Below are 19,059 nucleotides of genomic sequence, written 5' to 3' on the forward strand. Positions count from 1 at the left end.
AATATACAATGCACCAATCACCTTTAAATCGCAAGTATAGACCCATTTTGGCTTTTATAAAACATGTTACTTCCCGAGCAGCAGTGAAATATCCAGGTAGCAGTACTAATCTGGCAACCCATTCTACGAGACTCCCTGGACTCACTGTGGGAAAGAGTCCCTGCTTGCCCTTCTTACCCTGCAGCTAGGGTAAGAAGTTTTATCCAAACAAAACACTTAAAAGTTAGAAGACACTTAAACACATTTCAGCTTAAAGAGATGTTCAGTTTAAATCACTCTTGATCTTTCTCTCACCTTGGAGAAGAGGCCAAAACAAGCAAGTCTGCTGATGATACAGTAGGCTTCGGGTGGACGAGCTCCATTCCCATTGGGCTGCAGATCGGAAAGAGGAAAAGGAGAGGTGATTATTATAAAAATGAATCCTAAATGATAACACCCAGTACAACAAATCTTCAGTCCACATACTGACCAGTAACCTCCTACAGTATCCATTTCTTCTGCTGCCGTCAATCTCAGTCAAGACAAAGGAGAAGGTCTCACTGGAAATATGATGTATAATGAACCATTATTGTTTGTGTCAAAGATTAAGAGTGCCAAAGTTACTCTCATGGGTGTAATGCTACCTGTGGTATTCTATCAACGGAGCCCAGTTGATGCCCTCAGGGAAACAAAACAGAGTGATCGCCTTGAGTGTCTTCTCCTCCTCCTCCCTCTGAAACTTCACCATCCCATCTCTCTGAGTGCACACACACACACACACACACACACACACACACTTTATCTCTATTCTTAAAAAAGATATTTTTTTTTTAAACACAGAGTAAGAAGAACCTCTTTTTGTGGTGGTCTTCAGACACTCCAGGATTTGCCGTTGCAATAATTAACATAAATTATTAAAAAAAAAATTTCATGTGAAATGGACAAATCAACAGAGCGCCTGTAATTTTGGCCAATCATAACACTTTTTGCCATAAAATGGTCCAAACAAACCCTGTTTCAACAAACTATTTCTACCGTGGTCTTTAGGGCTGTGCCGATGATTGTATAATTGCGTGATCCCGATTATATGGAATATAGAGGATTATTTTCTATAATCGCCCGATTCCATAAACTGCCTCATAGTTACGCTTTATTTTTAGTTTTCTCTTAAATAAATAAACCCACATAAATAAACCCAAGTGTGTACCTGTCTTCCAAATGTCATTCACTACTCTAACAAGCTTTTAAGTAAAGGCCCCATATTCTACACTTTCCAGTGTTTTATTGTATGTCTTGAGGTCCATTCAAAGCTGTTTGTCTGGTGTCATGTACCAAAAACACTCTCAATCCATTTTTCCACATTCATTTTCCAGCATCTCTCTGAGCCTTACCAAGAACAGGCTGTTTCTGTCGCCGTGTCTTTAAGGCTCATTAATATTAACAATGACAACTGCTCAACTGCTTTGAAAAAAACACTTTGTTTGCCTATTATTTCTTACAAAAATGATAATGAGCGAACTTTTGTGACGCCACAAAATTACAGAAGTCCAAACGGCTCGTTTAGAGGCTCAGTTTTCTAATATGCATGTGTGGATTTAGTTGGCTACCGTGTGTTTTGATACTGTCACGATGTTTAGATAGCACATCCAACTCCTTTATAATCTAAGAGGCAAGGGAAATCCTTTTTTACACAATATGCCCCCATCCGCCCCCGGGTGAGGATGTAGGCATTTTTGTTGTGCAGAAATGTATTGAGTGTGCTGTGGGGTAAGTCCGAACATCATGAGCACGGCGTGATTTTAGGTTGTCATAGCGTGGTTGTCCAACACACTTCTGTCTTCGTACCATGCTCTGTGCGGTTACTTACTTACATTTTGTTTAGTTAATTTTGTTTGTTTTGTCATATCATCATGTCCGACCATCTGTCTTTGCACGCCAAGGACATCACGAGGCAAATTCAGGTCAGGCAGTCAGTCAGTCAGTCAGTAGGTAATGCTTAGGGACTGTTTGTTATTTATGAGAGGGGGGGGGGGTGGCTAGGGTGTGACTTCGTTTTTTTTTTTTATCTTGACCCTCCCCGGAGCTACAAATATTTTTCCTTGAGCCTGGGGGAGTGACTGGGGGAAAATGCATGACCCTCCCTCCACCATAAATAACCATATTTTATTATATTCACACCAAAGGTAGGTAGTATTGGAGAAAATAAAAAGCAAAGGCTGACCTTTTCCAACCATATGTTGATTGTCAAATTCTGAATTGATAAAATAAAATTAGCACTGATGACTTTTTAAATATTATTTTTTAGAATTTAATAGGCCCTGACGGTTCCCCTCGCAGTGCGCGTGCGTTCACAATGAATGTGAACGCACCGCCAAAGTAGCCAACGTGCACTCTGGGTATGACAGCTGCTGAGAATCTGAAACGCAATGAAAGATAAACGTGGAATTTCCTCATGTATAAAAGACTGCGTAGATTTCATACTGAAAGATGGTGTACTCACAAAACTTGAAAAGTACGTACGCACAGGTCCTGCGCACCTTTCCTTTATACATCCCAATCAACGTGAAATTGAGCGCACATGCACGAGCCTCTCACCCCGCATTGTCTCCTCCCAGAATTAACTATGCAAATGACTATAAATACGCCCCTCTTGTCACCTTCTTGTCAAAAACGATGGTGAATGTGCCTGTTCAGTGCTTCCCTATGTGTATATGTCCAATGTGCTTTTACGCATGCAGTGTTGTAAATAAAGGTAAAACTGCACAATTGAACTGATTCAAAGATTAAAAACAAAACCATATAATGTGACATGTCCAGTGTTCGCAGTGCTGCCGCTCCAAATATGCTAATTTGTGGCATTTTTTTCTACACTACTTTTTTTTTTTTTAGTTTTACGCACGGGTGGCCTTTCCTTTCTTACCGTTCAGTCCCGCAGTCAGCGCACAGCTTCGGTGGTTTGTGTGAGCAGGTACTACACACAAATCGTTTGGACATCACACAGCTGTTCCAGGACTTATTCAGAGTGCATCTGCCCACCCGACACTGCGTTTTCTTCCCAGGAGAGATGGATCTGTGCGCCTCGCCTCTTGTGCGCCATGGATCTCTGTGCACCTCGGCAACTGTACAGTCCCTGACGTGCGTTAACATCTCCATGTCACATAAACAAAGAAAACTGTCCAGTTTACTGGCGATCTTGGTTTTGGCACTGTGAGTAAGGCCTGATGTCATCTGTGGGTGGGAAATTAGTTTGACTAGGTTTTCATTGCGCTCAATAAGTCAGACCTACTTGAAGCGAGCTGGAGGAGAGAGAGAGACGCGCATTCACACAAACCAACGCGGCGATATAGCGGAGAGTGCCTGTATCTATTTCCTAAGTGGCTTTTTTCATTCATTTAAAACCCTCATATTTAGGAAAAGTCATGGAGGGAGGAAAAAATACAATTTTCCTCCAGTGTTGGAGGAACTAAAAATTAAAAATAACAATGCCAGATGGGTTTTGGCCTTTCTAATGTTAAACATTATCCACATAAATAACCAAACTATTATGGTGTATCAGTATAATAATAATAATAATTATGGTTTTTCATAGACTACTTCATAGACATAGCACAGTTAATTGAGTGAAAACGTTATTTTGAAACATTTGGAGAGTTTCACTACTTCGTAGTTTGGCGTCGCCAACTGACAAAGCCAGACAAATGTGCGGACGCATGGTCTAAAGTTTGCGGGACGGCCCGCACATTCTCACGTCAAGTTCATTTTTATACATTCCGACGTGTGCGTGAAAACCAGCGTACACAACCTTTTTGTACGTGCACAACGTTTATACATGAAGCCGGTGTCTTTCCTGTAGGGACTGTGAAGAATATGAGCCCGGACACGACGCAAACCCATGTGGGTGTTGTGGCTGTCCACCGGGAGCACATCTCCGTACTGCTGATGAGTCGGGCGTGAGGTCCAATGAGGTTAAGGTAGGGGTGGGAGATACCAAGTTTAGTGAGTCCCGTCACCATACAGCGGTAAAACACATATTTTGAAAAGAAAAAACGTATTTAAAATAAATACAAAATACAACCATTTAAAGTTGTATGTCCCTCCCCTAAGCCAAAATAAAAAACATAAGTCCCTCCCCAGTGCTTAAAAAATTATTTGACGTGCATCCCCCGTTTTGCACCACCCCCTCCCCTCTCATAAATAACGAACAGTCCCTTAGGCTACGTTCACACTGCAAGCCTTAGTGCTCAATTCGGATTTATTGCTCAGATCCGATTTTTTTGTTTGGCTGTTCACATTATTTTTTAAATGTGGCCAATATCAGATTCCAGTGCGAACTGGTCACGGTCCTGAACTGACCCGCATGCGCAAAAGAACAATAACAAAGACGTCACACGCAGCACGCTGTCGTACGGAAGTAAACATGGAGGCCACTGAAGTCATCATTTACGGTTTCATTTATAAGTTGATGTGCAGTGGAAGCCAGCGGATTCGTGAGCAGATGACAACGAGGACGAGGATGAGGATGAGGAGAAAGAGAGCCACATTTTTAATTATGGCTTTTTGTGGAGCAATGGCTGCTACTTCTGTACAGAGGTGTGTGTGGATGCGGAGTCGGAGCCAGGAGTGGTGGGATCGTGACGTGACTCCCGCCAGCGCAGAATTGTGACGAATGTCGATCTAGAGTGACGTAAAAGTTCCGATATGACTGTTCAGACTGAGGTCGCATTGCAAAAAATCAGACCAGTATCTGATTTAGGACCACATATGAAAGTGGCCCAAATCAGAATTGAAAAGATCAGATTCCATGTGATTTGTGCTGTTCACAATGTTATGAAAAAAACAGATCTGAGTCACATATGAGCGAAAAAATCAGATTTGGGCCACTTTTGCCTGCAGTCTGAACGTAGCCTTAGTGAGATGTCACTTCATGAGATGGCCTCTAGAGGGCGTCTTTGACTAAGAGTCTTTAACTGTTGTTGGTTGCTATAGGCCCCCTTCTGCTACCACTGATACATTACCCTCTTTAATGCAGCTCTTATCTCAATTACATTTTAAGGAAATCATCCTGGTAGGTGATTTTAATTGGGATTGGCTTTCACCAGCGTCTGATGATTTCAAAGCTCAATGTTTGTCTTTTAACTTTACGCAAGTCATTGAAAGCCCCACACGTCTTAACCCCAGATGTCTAGACAAATCATCCCTTATCGATCTCTTAATTACCAATATGCCACATAAATATTCTGCAACAGGGGTCTTTGCTAATGATCTAAGCGATCACTGTGTGGTTGGTGCTATTAGGGACACCAAAATTCCCCGTACTAAGCCCCGTGTTGTTCAGAAAAGAAATCTTAAGCACTTTATTGAGCAAGCCTTCCTTCATGATTTATTTCTTTTTAAATGGGACCTTATTTTATTGATTGGTGATGTTAACCTTGCTTGGAAATATTTTTATGACAGTTTTAGTTATTTTATGAACAAACATGCTCCTATTCGCCGGTTCAGGGTGAAGGGCCGTGATAGCCCCTGGTTCACTTCTGAGCTGGCAGGCCTCTTACATAAGAGTAATCAGCTTTGGGCCGACGCGAGGAAGTCGGGCTCTGAGGCTGACTGGCTACATTTCCGTCAACTACGTAATCGTTGCACTGCTGCCATTAAAAAAGCCAAAAGCGATTATTATTTATCACAGACTACAGACAGTCTAAATGATCCTAGGAGATTTTGGCAAACCATAAAATCTCTCTCTGCCAACTCTTGCTCTTCAGAGTTGCCTCCTAATATTGTTGTTGATTCCATCCCTGTGTCAAATAAATCTGAGATGCTTAATTGTTTCAACAAACATTTTATAGCCTCCAGCTCTTTGTTTGGCACATTATCTGATGGCAAATCACCCACTTTCTCCCCCCCTGCCAGTCATGCCTCCAATAGCCACACCTTCTCCTTCACCCCTTTCTCTGTTAGGGAGGTTTGTAAGGCCTTAAAGGACCTAGACCCTAGGAAATCGGCAGGCCCTGACAATCTCCCCCCTTACTTCTTACGCCTAGCTGCAGATATTATAGCTGAACCAGTGTCGCATGTTTTTAATCTCTCTATACAAAGCAATGTCATTCCTGATGTTTGGAAAACTGCCTATGTTCTCCCATTATTGAAAGGTGGTGATACGGTGTTGAATAACTACAGACCCATTTCCAAGCTTTCTAGCTTAGCTAAGGTCCTTGAAAGGCTGGTGAATGACCAGATCAAGGAATACATGTGCTTGAACAACATTTTATCTCCTCTCCAGTCTGGCTTTAGGAAGCAGCACAGTACAGTAACTGCTGCCATGAAAGTCGTAAATGATATTGTGGAAGCCTTGGACGCCAACAACTATTGTACTGCTCTTTTTATTGATTTGTCCAAAGCATTTGACACCATTGACCATGGCATTTTATGCCAGAGATTATCAGCTATAGGTCTGTCAGACCAAACTGTTGGTTGGTTCTCAACTTACCTTTCCAACCGTAAGCAATGTGTGCAGTTTAGTGGTCTTTCTTCCAGCTTTCTTAATGTCACCAAAGGTGTGCCACAAGGTTCAGTTCTAGGACCCACCCTTTTCACTACTTATGTAAATGATGTGGGTCAAAATATTAATGCATCTGTACATCTCTATGCTGATGACACTATTGTATATTGTTGTGCAAGCACTGTTGCCCTGGCATTTGAATGTCTGCAGTCTGCATTTGACACTATTCAGTCGCACCTGTTCCTCCTCAGACTGGTGTTAAATACAGACAAAACCAAGGCCATGTTCTTTTCTAACAAAAAGATGGTGCCAGCTGTTCTTCCCTGTATCATGTCTGTACAAGGTACCCCTATTGAGACTGTGACCACCTATAAATATTTAGGCTTCACAATTGATGAAAGCCTTTCTTTTAAATCTCATATTGATCATCTTTTAAGGAAATTGAAATTAAGATTGGGCTTCTTTTTTAGGAACAAATCCTGTTTCTCCTTTAATGCTAAGAAACGGCTTGTTGCTGCTACTTTCTTGCCTCTCCTGGACTATGGGGATGTTTTGTATATGAATGCCTCAGCTCACTCTCTTCATCTGTTGGACGCTGTCTATCACGGAGCTCTGAGATTCATAACCGATTGTAAACCCCTCACACACCATTGCACTCTGTATTCTTTAGTCAACTGGTCATCATTATTCATGCGCAGAGCCTTGCATTGGTATAACTTCATATATAAATCCATTCTTGGACTGCTGCCCATTTATTTATCCACTTGTATGCCACGTAAACAGTGCTGCTATAGCCTGCGCTCCCAGGGCTTCATCACTCTCTCCATCCCCTCAGTCCGTACTGGATTTGGTAGAAAGGCCTTCTCCTACTCTGCCCCCTCAACCTGGAACACGCTACAGCAGGAACTGAAGCTGTCCAGCTTGATTCCCCTAGGGGATTTTAAACTACTTCTAAGAAATATGGAGAGAGCGTCTGTGGGGGTTTGCTCTTGTACATAGTCCTAAAATCTGGCTACCACTTTGGCACTTTTGCACTTATCACCTTTATGATTGCGTTTTATCTTGTCTCTGTATTGAATGTCCTGTCTGTCTGTAACTTTGTGTTGTACTGCTGCTGTTGCCCGACCAGGTCTCTCTTGTGAATGAGACCCCGTGTCTCAGTGAGATTACCTGTCTAAATAAAGGTTTAATAATAAAAAAATAATAATAATAAAAGAGATGGCCTTTCATCTATGGGCTAAATGCCACATTGAGTCACACTGATAATGCCATATTGGATCTCACACATTGAGCAACACTCTTCGCCGTCAATTTACAGACATCCACATCTTCTGCTGTCCTGCAAACCTTAACGGTAGGTAACATTATTACCTGTGGTATGTGATGTTGGTGGAATAGGTCATTTAACCGATAAATGTGTCGCACTAGCTGAGTATTGCTTCACACTGAGCCCCACTCTCTGCCGCTAATTTACATACATCCACATCTTCCGTTGCCCTATAAACTTTAACATTAGGTAACGTTATTACCTATGGTATAGTATGGTAGTGACATTAGTGGAATTATTTAACCGATAACTATGTTGCAATGCTTCAGTGCAGTGAATTGAATTGAACACACGCGCTGTGGGTCTGTACAGCAAAATCATGTCATTTATATGGCTCAAATACGCAACAGACCGCTGCATAGTCTGACAAATATAGAAGCCATGCCTATGGCTCTGATCCAGCTCCATTCCAGATTGGCAGCTTGCGCAGCCAGCTGAGCAGCTGCATTGAAGTAAATAGCTGCGTACCCTTCCGATTCAAATAGACGAAACAGAAACATACCCGTTTAGCTGAGCCGTTATACTGTAATACTGTTAAATAAAAGGGCGATTAAATCGTTGATTGCGATTATTTGTGTGACCAATAGTCATCAGCTAAAATTTCATAATCGCCACAGCCCTAGTGGTCTTCTTCTATAACAACCACCGACTCTGGGGCTTTATAGAGGGAGGAGATGGAGGAAGATTCAGACCAAAATGATTTGTAGTTTTAGTTTGTTGACGAATAATAATAATAATATACTTCAGTAAATTTCTCAGTTTAAAATAAAAAAGACCTGACACTGGATGAACATGTTTTCCTCTTGAGTCAGTCTAGGATTAACAATCGTGTTGCTGTGATGGGAAAACCAAAATATTCCCACACAGTGGACTTGTAAGAGGATGGAGGGTCTACCTCTATCCATTACTGCCAAGAACCCTTTGAACGGTTCCATTTTAACCATTGCAATTAATTACTCTGTATAATACGTTTCGTTGCAAAAATAATGCATTTGTTTTGTTTGGGCATGTCTTTTAAAACATTACAACCCCAAAAGTTTGTATTACATGTTTTTGTGATTTTACTGCCTATGGAACACACAGCAGGTTACATTCATTCTCTTTATTTTTCCATTGAAATAAACACCACATTTAAATGAAAAGTGTTTAGTGTGCATGTAAACGTGCTCATTGACTCACCTGGGATTTGAACCCAAGATCTCTAGCGTGGCAAACATGATGTATACTTTACCAACCAAGCTAAACTGAAAGTGACGTGGCAGGCAGACCGATAGACAGACTGACCTATATTATATTATTACCTATATTAGTTGCTGGTCGGAGCTAAAAAATAAATTAATACGAAGTGCATACAATAATCAAATGGCTAGCGTTATCAAAACATAAACATATACATATATATATATATATATGTATATATATATATATATATATAAAATAATAATGTTTTTTTTTAATTTTTTTTTATTATTGTATAACCAATGTGAATTTATTCAAACAATTACAACAATTAGAATTTCCCATTTGGCAGACGCTTTTATCCAAAGCGACGTACACATGAGATTTAATACAACACAAGCAAGGATCTAGTCAAGAGAGAACAACGAGAGTAAGTGCCCTAAAGCTAAGTTCTAGTCCGACAGGACATAGGTGCCGCGAAGCAGTGCATAGAGGCAGTGCAAACAATATGCTGATATGTGCCATGTGCTCTAAAGATTTATTTTACAGCCTACCTTTCCTTCTGTCAATTTGAATGGAGATTAAGTCACTTGATATTGTCGCAAGACATGGATAAGGAACTTGGATCATAAATCAGTTTGTAATCTTAGGCTGTGCCCTACCTGGAGCGCTTTTTGTGAGGAGAAATAAAAAGCTTGCTAACCAGCTGGTTAGCACTTCTAGCAGATAATGATATTCCCAATACACGTCCAGTATAATCCCATACTTTTTCCTCATGACTAAATTGCTAAGCTCCCGGCCACCAAATTTGTGCTAGCAAACTTGAAACAAGAAATCCTGGTCGGATTGAACTATGTGCCTTTTAGGCTCACCATAAAACTGACCTTGGGGAACTGGTAGGTGATCTGAGGCTGGTAGTTGCCCTCCTTGGACTTCTTGAGGCTAACCACCACTAGGTACTCAAAGAAGTACTGGCCACTGGCGTAGCGTTGCTGCCTGGCTGCGTTGTCCACCACTGGGCCCAGTGGCTCTGGAGGTGCAAGGTCTTTCACTCCTACACAGACACATAGTAATATACTGTGTTATAATATAGCTTCATAATACAGGGTTACCACTGTGTCCCTAAAGTAAAATTCCATAACTTTTCAATGACTTTCCATAACTAAGTCAGAGTGCTTCCATGACCTTAAAATGTTCTTTCTTTCTTACTTGTTAATGCTGATTATCTAAAGGGGTGAACAGTCTGGTTTCCACTACAGCTGGGCCACCATCTAATGCGTGTGAAAATGTTAGAAATGAGAATCATGGCTGAAATTTGAATGAAAGGAGGGAAATGCTCACATAGAGATGTCACATAATTTCTATTAGCCTACAACCTATAGGCATTACATTACAGGTCTATATTACTTACAAAACCACATTATGCTTTGCAGTCTGTATTTTCAGCAAACGTTATTAAAGGAGGAGAAAAATAAATTACAAATAAATTCACAACGCCCACTGGCGTTGCCTATGGGCCGTGTAGTGTTAATGTGAAAAATTGCATCTCCCGGCGGTCACAATTTTCTGGATATCCGATGAGACTGACGTTAGTTTGATGTGCAGGCAATTATCCATGTTTTTGTCTTGATTGCATTCATGGAGGAGAATGCAGGGACCAAAATATTGTATAACTTGATAATTTTCCAAGTAAAAAAAAACCAAAAACATAATCCAATCGGAGATTCCAATCACTATCCCTTGACTCCCATTGACACACACACCTCATAATAGCCTACTGATAACACGGGCAACTTTTTAAATCCAATGTCTTAAATTGAGCTTTTGCTTCTAGTTATGTTCTGGCCCGCCATCTAATAATCTAGAAAAAATTGGCCCGAGGCCAAACTTACTTGCCGACCCCTGCATTATAGCATATGTAGGGGCATCCATTCATTGTGTCATATAGTTCTTTAATCTGCTCAACAAGGCCACACCCTAGCCAAAATTGTTTCCAATGTGCCGGGGCCAGACATATTTGTGTGGCGGAACTGAGCCCAAGAATATGCATGGTTTTACCAGGCTACATACACCTAGCTCCTGCTATAAAGTTATGCCTATTAGTTGGATTTCCCCATTTGCCACGGTAACATGAACTAGGCTATGACACCACATGCATTGAAACGGAACTACTTTGCACATCTCTGGGTTAAGACAAACAATGGGTTGACAGTGTGAGGTTGACATTGACCTCAATGGTAAATTCTGTCAATTTGAAACCAACAGTAACGTTTAAATTCTGTCTCAGTAGCAACTGTGATGCACTGACAAATAACTGACAGTAACATCATTGACTTTAACAATAAAATGCACCCCGCTCCCATTTACCTTGGAATGTTGAAAGGCTCGAGATTAATAGCTCACCGAAAGGACTTGTGTGTTGTAGCATCGTCAGCATGGCCAACTGTAAACTAACAGCCTAATGACCAATTACATGATTCCTCATATGAAGGATTGTGGGAAAATTCATTGTATTATTGGAAGATTGTGGGAAATTCATAGCTAAGCTTTAATAATCAAAAAATACTTTTAAACCCTTAAATTTAGATAATTATTTTAGGACTTTTGCAGACTGTTTAAGGATCATGGATACCGTGTGAATGTTTACCGTCTTCTCTGTATAAGCAACTTAGCCTATATATTATAAAACATCTTTCCATGAGTTGGGAGTCTGTTTTTTGTAGGATTTCAAAATACAATCCAGTTTCTTTACCTTCCTCAATCAGTCTCAGTCATGAGCCCAACTGTTTACCCTAACTGTTTTTAGTCGGGCAACATTGTGTACCTTTAACAGAGGACCTGCTCAACTATAGCCAACACCAAAGACAAACACAGAGCAGTCTTTTGTTACAGGAAACCACTGCACTTTCCCTACATGCTTTAGTGGAGACATTATGGGTCTCTTCCAGTGTCTTTCTTTGCTCCTTTGAAATAAAAGGAGGAGGCTGACTGAGCAGGTTTTGTGTGGTACATTACTAAGACACAAACTCAGTCATTCACTGACACATCCTCTATTCTCTATTCTGTTTTCTCTTCTCTTACACGTCTTGACAGTACTGGAGTTACACTATTTTAATTGCTTAGCTGCACTTACATGGTAAAATAAGTCAATCTTAATTATCTTTGAAATAACATCTTAATTTAACAGTGTTTCCCACAGGTTGACAATGTACCTGTGGCAGCAGACCAGGGTGTGTATGTGTGTGTGTGTGGGGTACTAATTTTCAATATATCGCAGATTTTTATAATCCGCGATATAATATGCCAGTCTTTGCACTGCACTCATTAGGCGTGGGCGGATGTGAGAATTTCAAACGCGGTCCGGTATCCATGAAAATATCTACCAAAACCGGTAATATCGACTTTTAACCACAAGACGGCATACTACAATGGCATGCTAATTCAATATGTGCAGACAGGTTAAACGTGTGTAACACACACAGTCATTACGCCATGCTGCAGGGTCATATGGTCTCAGACCATGAGAGATAAGCCCCAAATGAAAATAGCCATGGTGCTTTGTTTTTTAATTGGCAGCTTTGAGCTGTGTGTGAAAGTCACAGCAGCATTTTTCAGAAACCAATAAGCTGCCTTCCGACCGTCATGAAGCCAATTCAGAGCGGCTTTCTGTGCTGTGTGAAAGGAGAACTTTAAAAAGCCGGCTTTCTTACGCAATATACGGTGCACGTTGTTATGATGTGTTACATTACATCGTGAAGATAACCAGTCAGAAACTACGATACGCTATCACGTATGTTTACTGGCTTACTAGCTGAGAGGCTAACCTTCCATGGCTTGGACTAGTCCGTGCCTATAGATCCTGGTGCCGCTGAAGACTCCTTTTTACGTGACATCTTCTCCTGGCCTGCAGAACTGCAAGACTGCTCTGCATTAGGCTACTAGTAGCTGTAAGTATAGCTTCCACTGCCTTACAACACTTTCATACAAAGAAGATATTAAAATGAAACATCTTCTGTGCCATCTTGAACAGCTGAACAGTGTAAACAAACGCTCGGGCGTGTCCTGCATTGCTTTGCAACAAAAGCAGTAGTGATTTGTGTGTGAAAGGGTACAAGCTGGCAAATTATCTCCGTTTATAACAAACATATTGTATTTATCATGTTATCTCATTAATGGAATACAAGTTCATGTGCTTAGCACTGGTGCAGTTGGCTGATGTACTGTTTCATGTGCCAAACCAGCTCATAATGACAATTTTTGAAGTACACAAAAAGTTCAGTACAAACAAACTACACCTCAGTGACAATGATTTCCTTTGGTCTGTGTGAAAAAAGAGGTCAATATAAGGAAATTGTTAGTGAGAAAGAGGAAGTATCAAATGTGGAGCAAGAAATTACTTACAAAACAGTAAATGATCCTTCTGTAATCTGCTAATTTAATGCAGTACTCACGGTCTCTTTTGCCTCGGCGGAAGGAAGACCACATGGCACTAATCCTCTTGAGGGCCCCTCGTTCTCCACTGCCATCTTCACCAGATGGGACAGTGCCTATTGGAGAACATCAGCAGATTCTCAATATTGAAAGTGAGGGTTAAGCAATTAGGGTCTGATGTGATTTTATCATACTAGATCTATGTTAACCATGACAATAGCTCTGATTTAAAAATAGGGATGTGAAAATTAACGTGTGAATTTTTGCGATTAATTAGAAATATTTAACACGTTAAAAAACATTAATGCAATTAACGCGTCATCATTTCTTTTTCCCACGGCACAGCCTGGGGTAGAGGGCGTCTTTGGCTGCAAGATGCAGTGTTTCCCATACATAGGCAAAATAAAAAGTTGGTCAATGTATAGAAATTGATGTCATGTCTGTCATTCGGTGATGGCCAGTAGACCAGCAGCTTTGTATTCAATCCCACAGAGTCTCTCATTGTGAAAACAAAAGTGAAACTTCACATTCCACAATCTGCTCCAAACTTGCCTGTGTTAGTAACAGGATTTGTAAACTTCATAACTCGTCTTTTGCTAACCACAAACTTTAACGGTGGGTAATGTTATTACCTTGTGGTATTTAAGTACAATTAGTGGACCTTTACAGGATCTGTGCTCATGCTATTTGGGAGAGCACCTTGCAACAACCTAGCTTGGCTGTTAGAAAAAATGGGAGTGGGGTGGGGTGTTAAGAGCAGATTTGTCATTGGGGTTATCAAGTGGGTTTCTCCCATCACAGATGCTTGGTTTGACATTTACAGATCAACAGCAAGTTCTGGGCTCCCAGAACCACCCTCCACACTGATCAGGGCTATACTCATCTACATTACCCAGTATCTACACTTTAGGCTTACACCTAGTTCAGTATTGGTATCAATAACAATAGGCTAAAGGATGGCTGATCGTCGTGGCTTCAAACCCTATACGGCCCATAACACATGCACAGAAATTACATTGGGCCTCATGCAAGAACATTTTTGTATTCTTATCTTAAATTTCTATTACTTTTTTCGTGAGGTGGACTCGTACGTATGCCACGTCAGATTCACCAAACGCTCGTATCTTCAGAAAATTGCCGTAAATTACCTGTGTAAACATGATGAATGGCACCTGTTCTAAATGAACGCGCATTCACGAGAATTGTGAATTTGCATAATTGATGCCCCAATAATGCTATATAATGTTAGGCGTCCGGCCCCATTTGTCGGGAAGCTTCATTCCTAAAAATGACACGGAAGACTAAGAAGAAGAATTCTACCAGCTCTGAGATTGAAGTCTTACTATCAGAAATAAATCAACGAAAGCATATAATATTTAATAGCATCAATAGTGGAATCAAAGGCCCTGCTAAAGCCAAGGAATGGGAAAAAATTACTTGTGCTGTTAATGCAGTGTTGTCTGTTGTGCGTTCCCCTTACTAAAAACAACTATAGTATTCCTATACATTTTAGACTAATACTAAATAAATATCACAACAAAACTATAATTCCCTATAGGAATATTGGTACGACTTTAACATACGGTGCTGAAAGAACAGGGTAGCTGCCGGATATTGCAAGACGAATGCGAGTACCATCAATAGAACTTGCAGAAGTTACCTGGTGGTTAGTGCGCATTAGTCGGAGTTAGACAGTAGTTACAGTTACATCTCCCAGGAGGTATCATCCAGTTTCTTTTATTATTATCAGTACCGACCTTATAATTATCAACTGCTACCCAGTCCTTACAGGACATTTGGATAATTTCCCAGTGAAGAACCTCAGAGGTAATCAGAGTTATAGCTATGCCTAACAGAAGGTATCATGTAGTTATCAGTACCTACCCGGTCCTTACAGGACTAATGAGTTTTAAGAGAAGAATCCGTGTGGCTCCTTTTCAAACGTCAAATTTTCAGCTATTTCACTGCAGCTACCATGTAACTTCACCAGGTGAGCACCGTATACTAAAGCAAACTGTTCCCAGTAGTTTCTTAGTAACTACTCAGTCCTTACAGTACCTTGCCTAAGACTACCTAGACTTAGGCCGGGGTTCGCGCAAACGTGACATATTTTAAAATGAACAGCTAGAGTGGCGATTTCAGCTAAATTATGGTGTAAATGTCGGCCTTTTCAAGTCACTTTGGGATCTGTTGACTTCAGGAGACTTTGATTATCCTGGAAGAGCTGCATGGAGCCATTTTATGGTTATTTTCCGTTATTTCTTGACGACTGAAGACAGGTCTCCGGCAACTTCAGTTGTTTTGGAGAAAGCTGCAATGTACTTCGTACCTAAGAGAAAATTCTAAATACGAGAAAATTGGTGAATGCGGCAAGTTCTCTTAAATCGGTCGTACGAGTAATTTAAGAACGAATCTGTTCGTACAAGTGGTTCTTGCATGAGGCCCAATGTGTGGGAGGGGTATATGAGTATGTAAACAAACTATAATCTATACATATCCTGGACTGAAGTATTATTCTTGGGCCCTCATCTTTACAGTATTACCAAAGCTCTTCCTTGATCACAAATTAACATTGTGATAAGACCAGGGGTGTAACGGTTCAGAAAACTCACGGTTCGGTTTATATCACGGTTTTGGGGTCACAGGGTATATACAGTATATCTAGTGCACTGGGGGGTGGGGGGTGGGGATTTTCATATCAGCACAGGCCTAGTTAGTAATGGTATCCAGCTGTAATGTCATCATATATTGACATGTAATTCTGACAACTGATTGGACAGACACTCTCCAGGGAGATCGGACCCATGTGGGCAGGGGGGGACACAGAATGTGGATCAGTGGTCTAAGGCGCATACCATGTAAGCATAACATCCTGAGTTTGAATTCGGCCTGGGACCTTTGTTGCATGTCATCACCCTCTCTCCCGATCTTTCCTTGGCGAAAATGCCAAAAAAATTGATACTACCAATTCTGAAACCTATATTTGGATAACCAAAGTTTTGAGAAAATGTTTGAGAAAATGTAAATTACATTTGGCCTCAACGTTGAAAGAAGTATATGATGGCACAAATAGCCCACAAATAGCCTACACCTACTTACCCTCCTTCCCACCAACATCACAGACAAAGTCCCTCTTCGGCTGCTCACCTTGACAAAGGAGAGAAAAGTTAGATTAATAAAACAGCTCTGAGAGCCTCTTTCCCTTAGAATCTATGTTTTCTATATCGTTTTACATCCATTACTCATAAAACAAAGAAGTATGTTTTCAGGTATCTATTTGCATTGACTATTACCCTCAACATTTGTTCCTGTTAACTCGGGTCAACGCGGGTTAGTTTTTACAACACAGGTGTTCTATATTAAATCAATTGTAGTAGTACAAACAGTCTGACTCATTTGTTTGCTTCAGATTCTGAGAAAAGAATGTAAGTACTGATGCTGCATTCATGGCATATTGGAAAGACGGTAGATACAAGCTTCCTACAGCATTTGAATATACTGTTCACCTCTGCTTCCAGATGGCAAATACTACTGTACTAGAAAATACTGTTCACCTCAGCTTTCACATGGTAAGTACTACTAGGAAATGCTGTTCACCTAAGCTTTCAGATGTAATTACTACTACATAATACATTCACTTCAGCCTTCAGATGGTAAACACTACTAGAAAATACTGTTTACCTCAGCCTTGCAGCAAAAGGGAAGGATTTAATTAAACATGCTTGGAATATTATATTTTTGATAAAGCATAATCATCATCATTACGGGGCACCACTGTATCCTGGGCCTCGGTTCTGTGATACAGAACCAAGGTAAGAGACCACTTAGGCTCTGCTAACGGAGCTGATTTGTGATCCAGGCCTATTTCAAACTAGCACATTCAATTAATTAATCTAAAGGAATAAGTTCTTTTAGCTATCAGAGGTTAGGCATTCCAGAAATGCAACGACCTAAGCACTTAAGTGCGACGTCCGCTTCTTTCTTGCGGTCGTTCCCCACTGTGAAGATTTGGTGTTTGCCTAAAATTGTGCAAAACATTGTTATTTCATTCAATTAAAAAATATGCAAACAAATTATTTTATTAAACCTTAAATAATAGGCCACACAAAGGCTATGTGCACTTTATTATATCACGCACAGTGCACAGAAAAAAAAAGACGAAAGACACATGCTATAGCTTAAATGATGAAAAATAGTTGTTTTTGAGTCTCATATTTACCCATCTGTTGCTGATATTCACGTATACTTCAGTTATGTTTTTGTTTATCTGGAGCCTACATAGCGATGTTGTGGAATATTGCCAGTACTCTGCTTGAGAAGGAAGCCTGTAAGCCCAGGGTGAGGATGTAGGCATGTTTGTTGTGCAGAAATGTATTGAGTGTGCTGTGGGGCGGGCATAAGTCAGCTTGTTGTAAGCCACAACATTATGGGCATGGCATGATTTTAGGTTGTCATAGCGCGCTTCTTTTGTCGTCGTGCCACTCTCTGTGGTTACTTGCTTCATTTTGTTTAGTAAATTTTGTTTGTTTTGTCATATCACCATGTCCGACCATCTGTTTTTTATCTATAAACATGAGGACCATGAGGAACATTAATGTACTATGTTTGTACTATGCTTACTGTCGCCAAATACGTAGAAGGCTTCTCCGTGGCTATCCATAACCTCATCTCCAACATTTATTTAAGTGACATTGGTTTATGTATCTATTTTGTTTACTGACATGATGATAAATTACTATAATAAGAAAAATCTTGCCATTTATATGGCTCAAATACGCAACAGACCACTGCCTAGTCTGACAAATACAGAAGCCATGCCTATGGCTCTGATCCGGCTCCGTTCCAGATTTGCAACTTGCTGTTTGCGCAGCCAGCTGAGCAGATGCATTGAAGTAAACAGCTGCGTACCCTTCCAACACGAACAGATGGAACAGAAACGCACCCAGTTTAGCTGAGCCTTTATACTATAATATTGGTAAAAAAAAAAAAAAAGGGCAATTAAATCATTGATCGCGATTATTAGTGTGACAAGTAATTGTCAGCTAATATTTCATAATCGGCACAGCTCTACGCAGAAGTATAAATTAGCCTTTAGCCCACCCAGGCAAAGCCTATGTGTGGGAATCACTGGTATCTGTATAACCGGTGGCTCTGCTGAGGGCATCCAGCACAACAGCAGCTGGAGCGGAGGGGGCTTGGGGAGTAGGGTCTGGTTACCTTAGCAGGAACAGTGGCTAACCAGCATGGCTTCAGCTTGTTCAGCTTCTTGGTAGCAGAGTGACAAGTCTTTGTACTGACACGAGAAGGTTCATCTCGGGCAGCTGATCTTGTAGAGAGATTGTTTGTTATCAGATTTTCGGATGGGACCCTTCGTCCTTCATAAACCTACTTTGAACACCCTTGAAGGAGCTTAGGGAGAAGTTTTATCTGGGACACACAGAGAGTAATACATTCCTGGTGACCCACAATAAATTACTGATTTGTTAGACACCAAACATGGCAAAGCTATGTAGGCTACATTAAGAATGAGATAATTACATTAGTGTAGAAAGGCATGTTTTACACTTTGTAAAGTAATCAAACACACACATGTAACACGGAATGCAACTGTCCATTGAGTCCTTGGCAGAATGCTACATTTAAGTCA

The 19,059-nt window shown here is 40.7% G+C and overlaps 1 protein-coding gene across 3 annotated transcripts in view; it reads right to left on the reverse strand.

Annotated features, from left to right (window-relative positions):
• dennd2da (DENN/MADD domain containing 2Da) overlaps positions 1-19,059 on the reverse strand; it is a 53,335-nt gene that overhangs the window by 11,554 nt on the left and 22,722 nt on the right. For 2 of the 3 annotated variants that reach the window (XM_071901040.2, XM_078288231.1), the window contains 6 exons: positions 16,512-16,559; positions 13,433-13,528; positions 9,866-10,035; positions 624-736; positions 470-539; positions 295-372 (listed from right to left, as the gene is read on the reverse strand). In XM_071901040.2, the coding sequence (XP_071757141.1) occupies positions 295-372; positions 470-539; positions 624-736; positions 9,866-10,035; positions 13,433-13,528; positions 16,512-16,559 (575 nt within the window). The remainder of the gene's footprint in view (positions 1-294; positions 373-469; positions 540-623; positions 737-9,865; positions 10,036-13,432; positions 13,529-16,511; positions 16,560-19,059) is intronic. The other variant, XM_078288232.1, reaches the window with a different exon arrangement.

The sequence above is a fragment of the Centroberyx gerrardi genome, chromosome 14 (assembly GCF_048128805.1).
Source record: "Centroberyx gerrardi isolate f3 chromosome 14, fCenGer3.hap1.cur.20231027, whole genome shotgun sequence".
In the NCBI taxonomy this organism is placed as follows: domain Eukaryota; kingdom Metazoa; phylum Chordata; class Actinopteri; order Beryciformes; family Berycidae; genus Centroberyx; species Centroberyx gerrardi.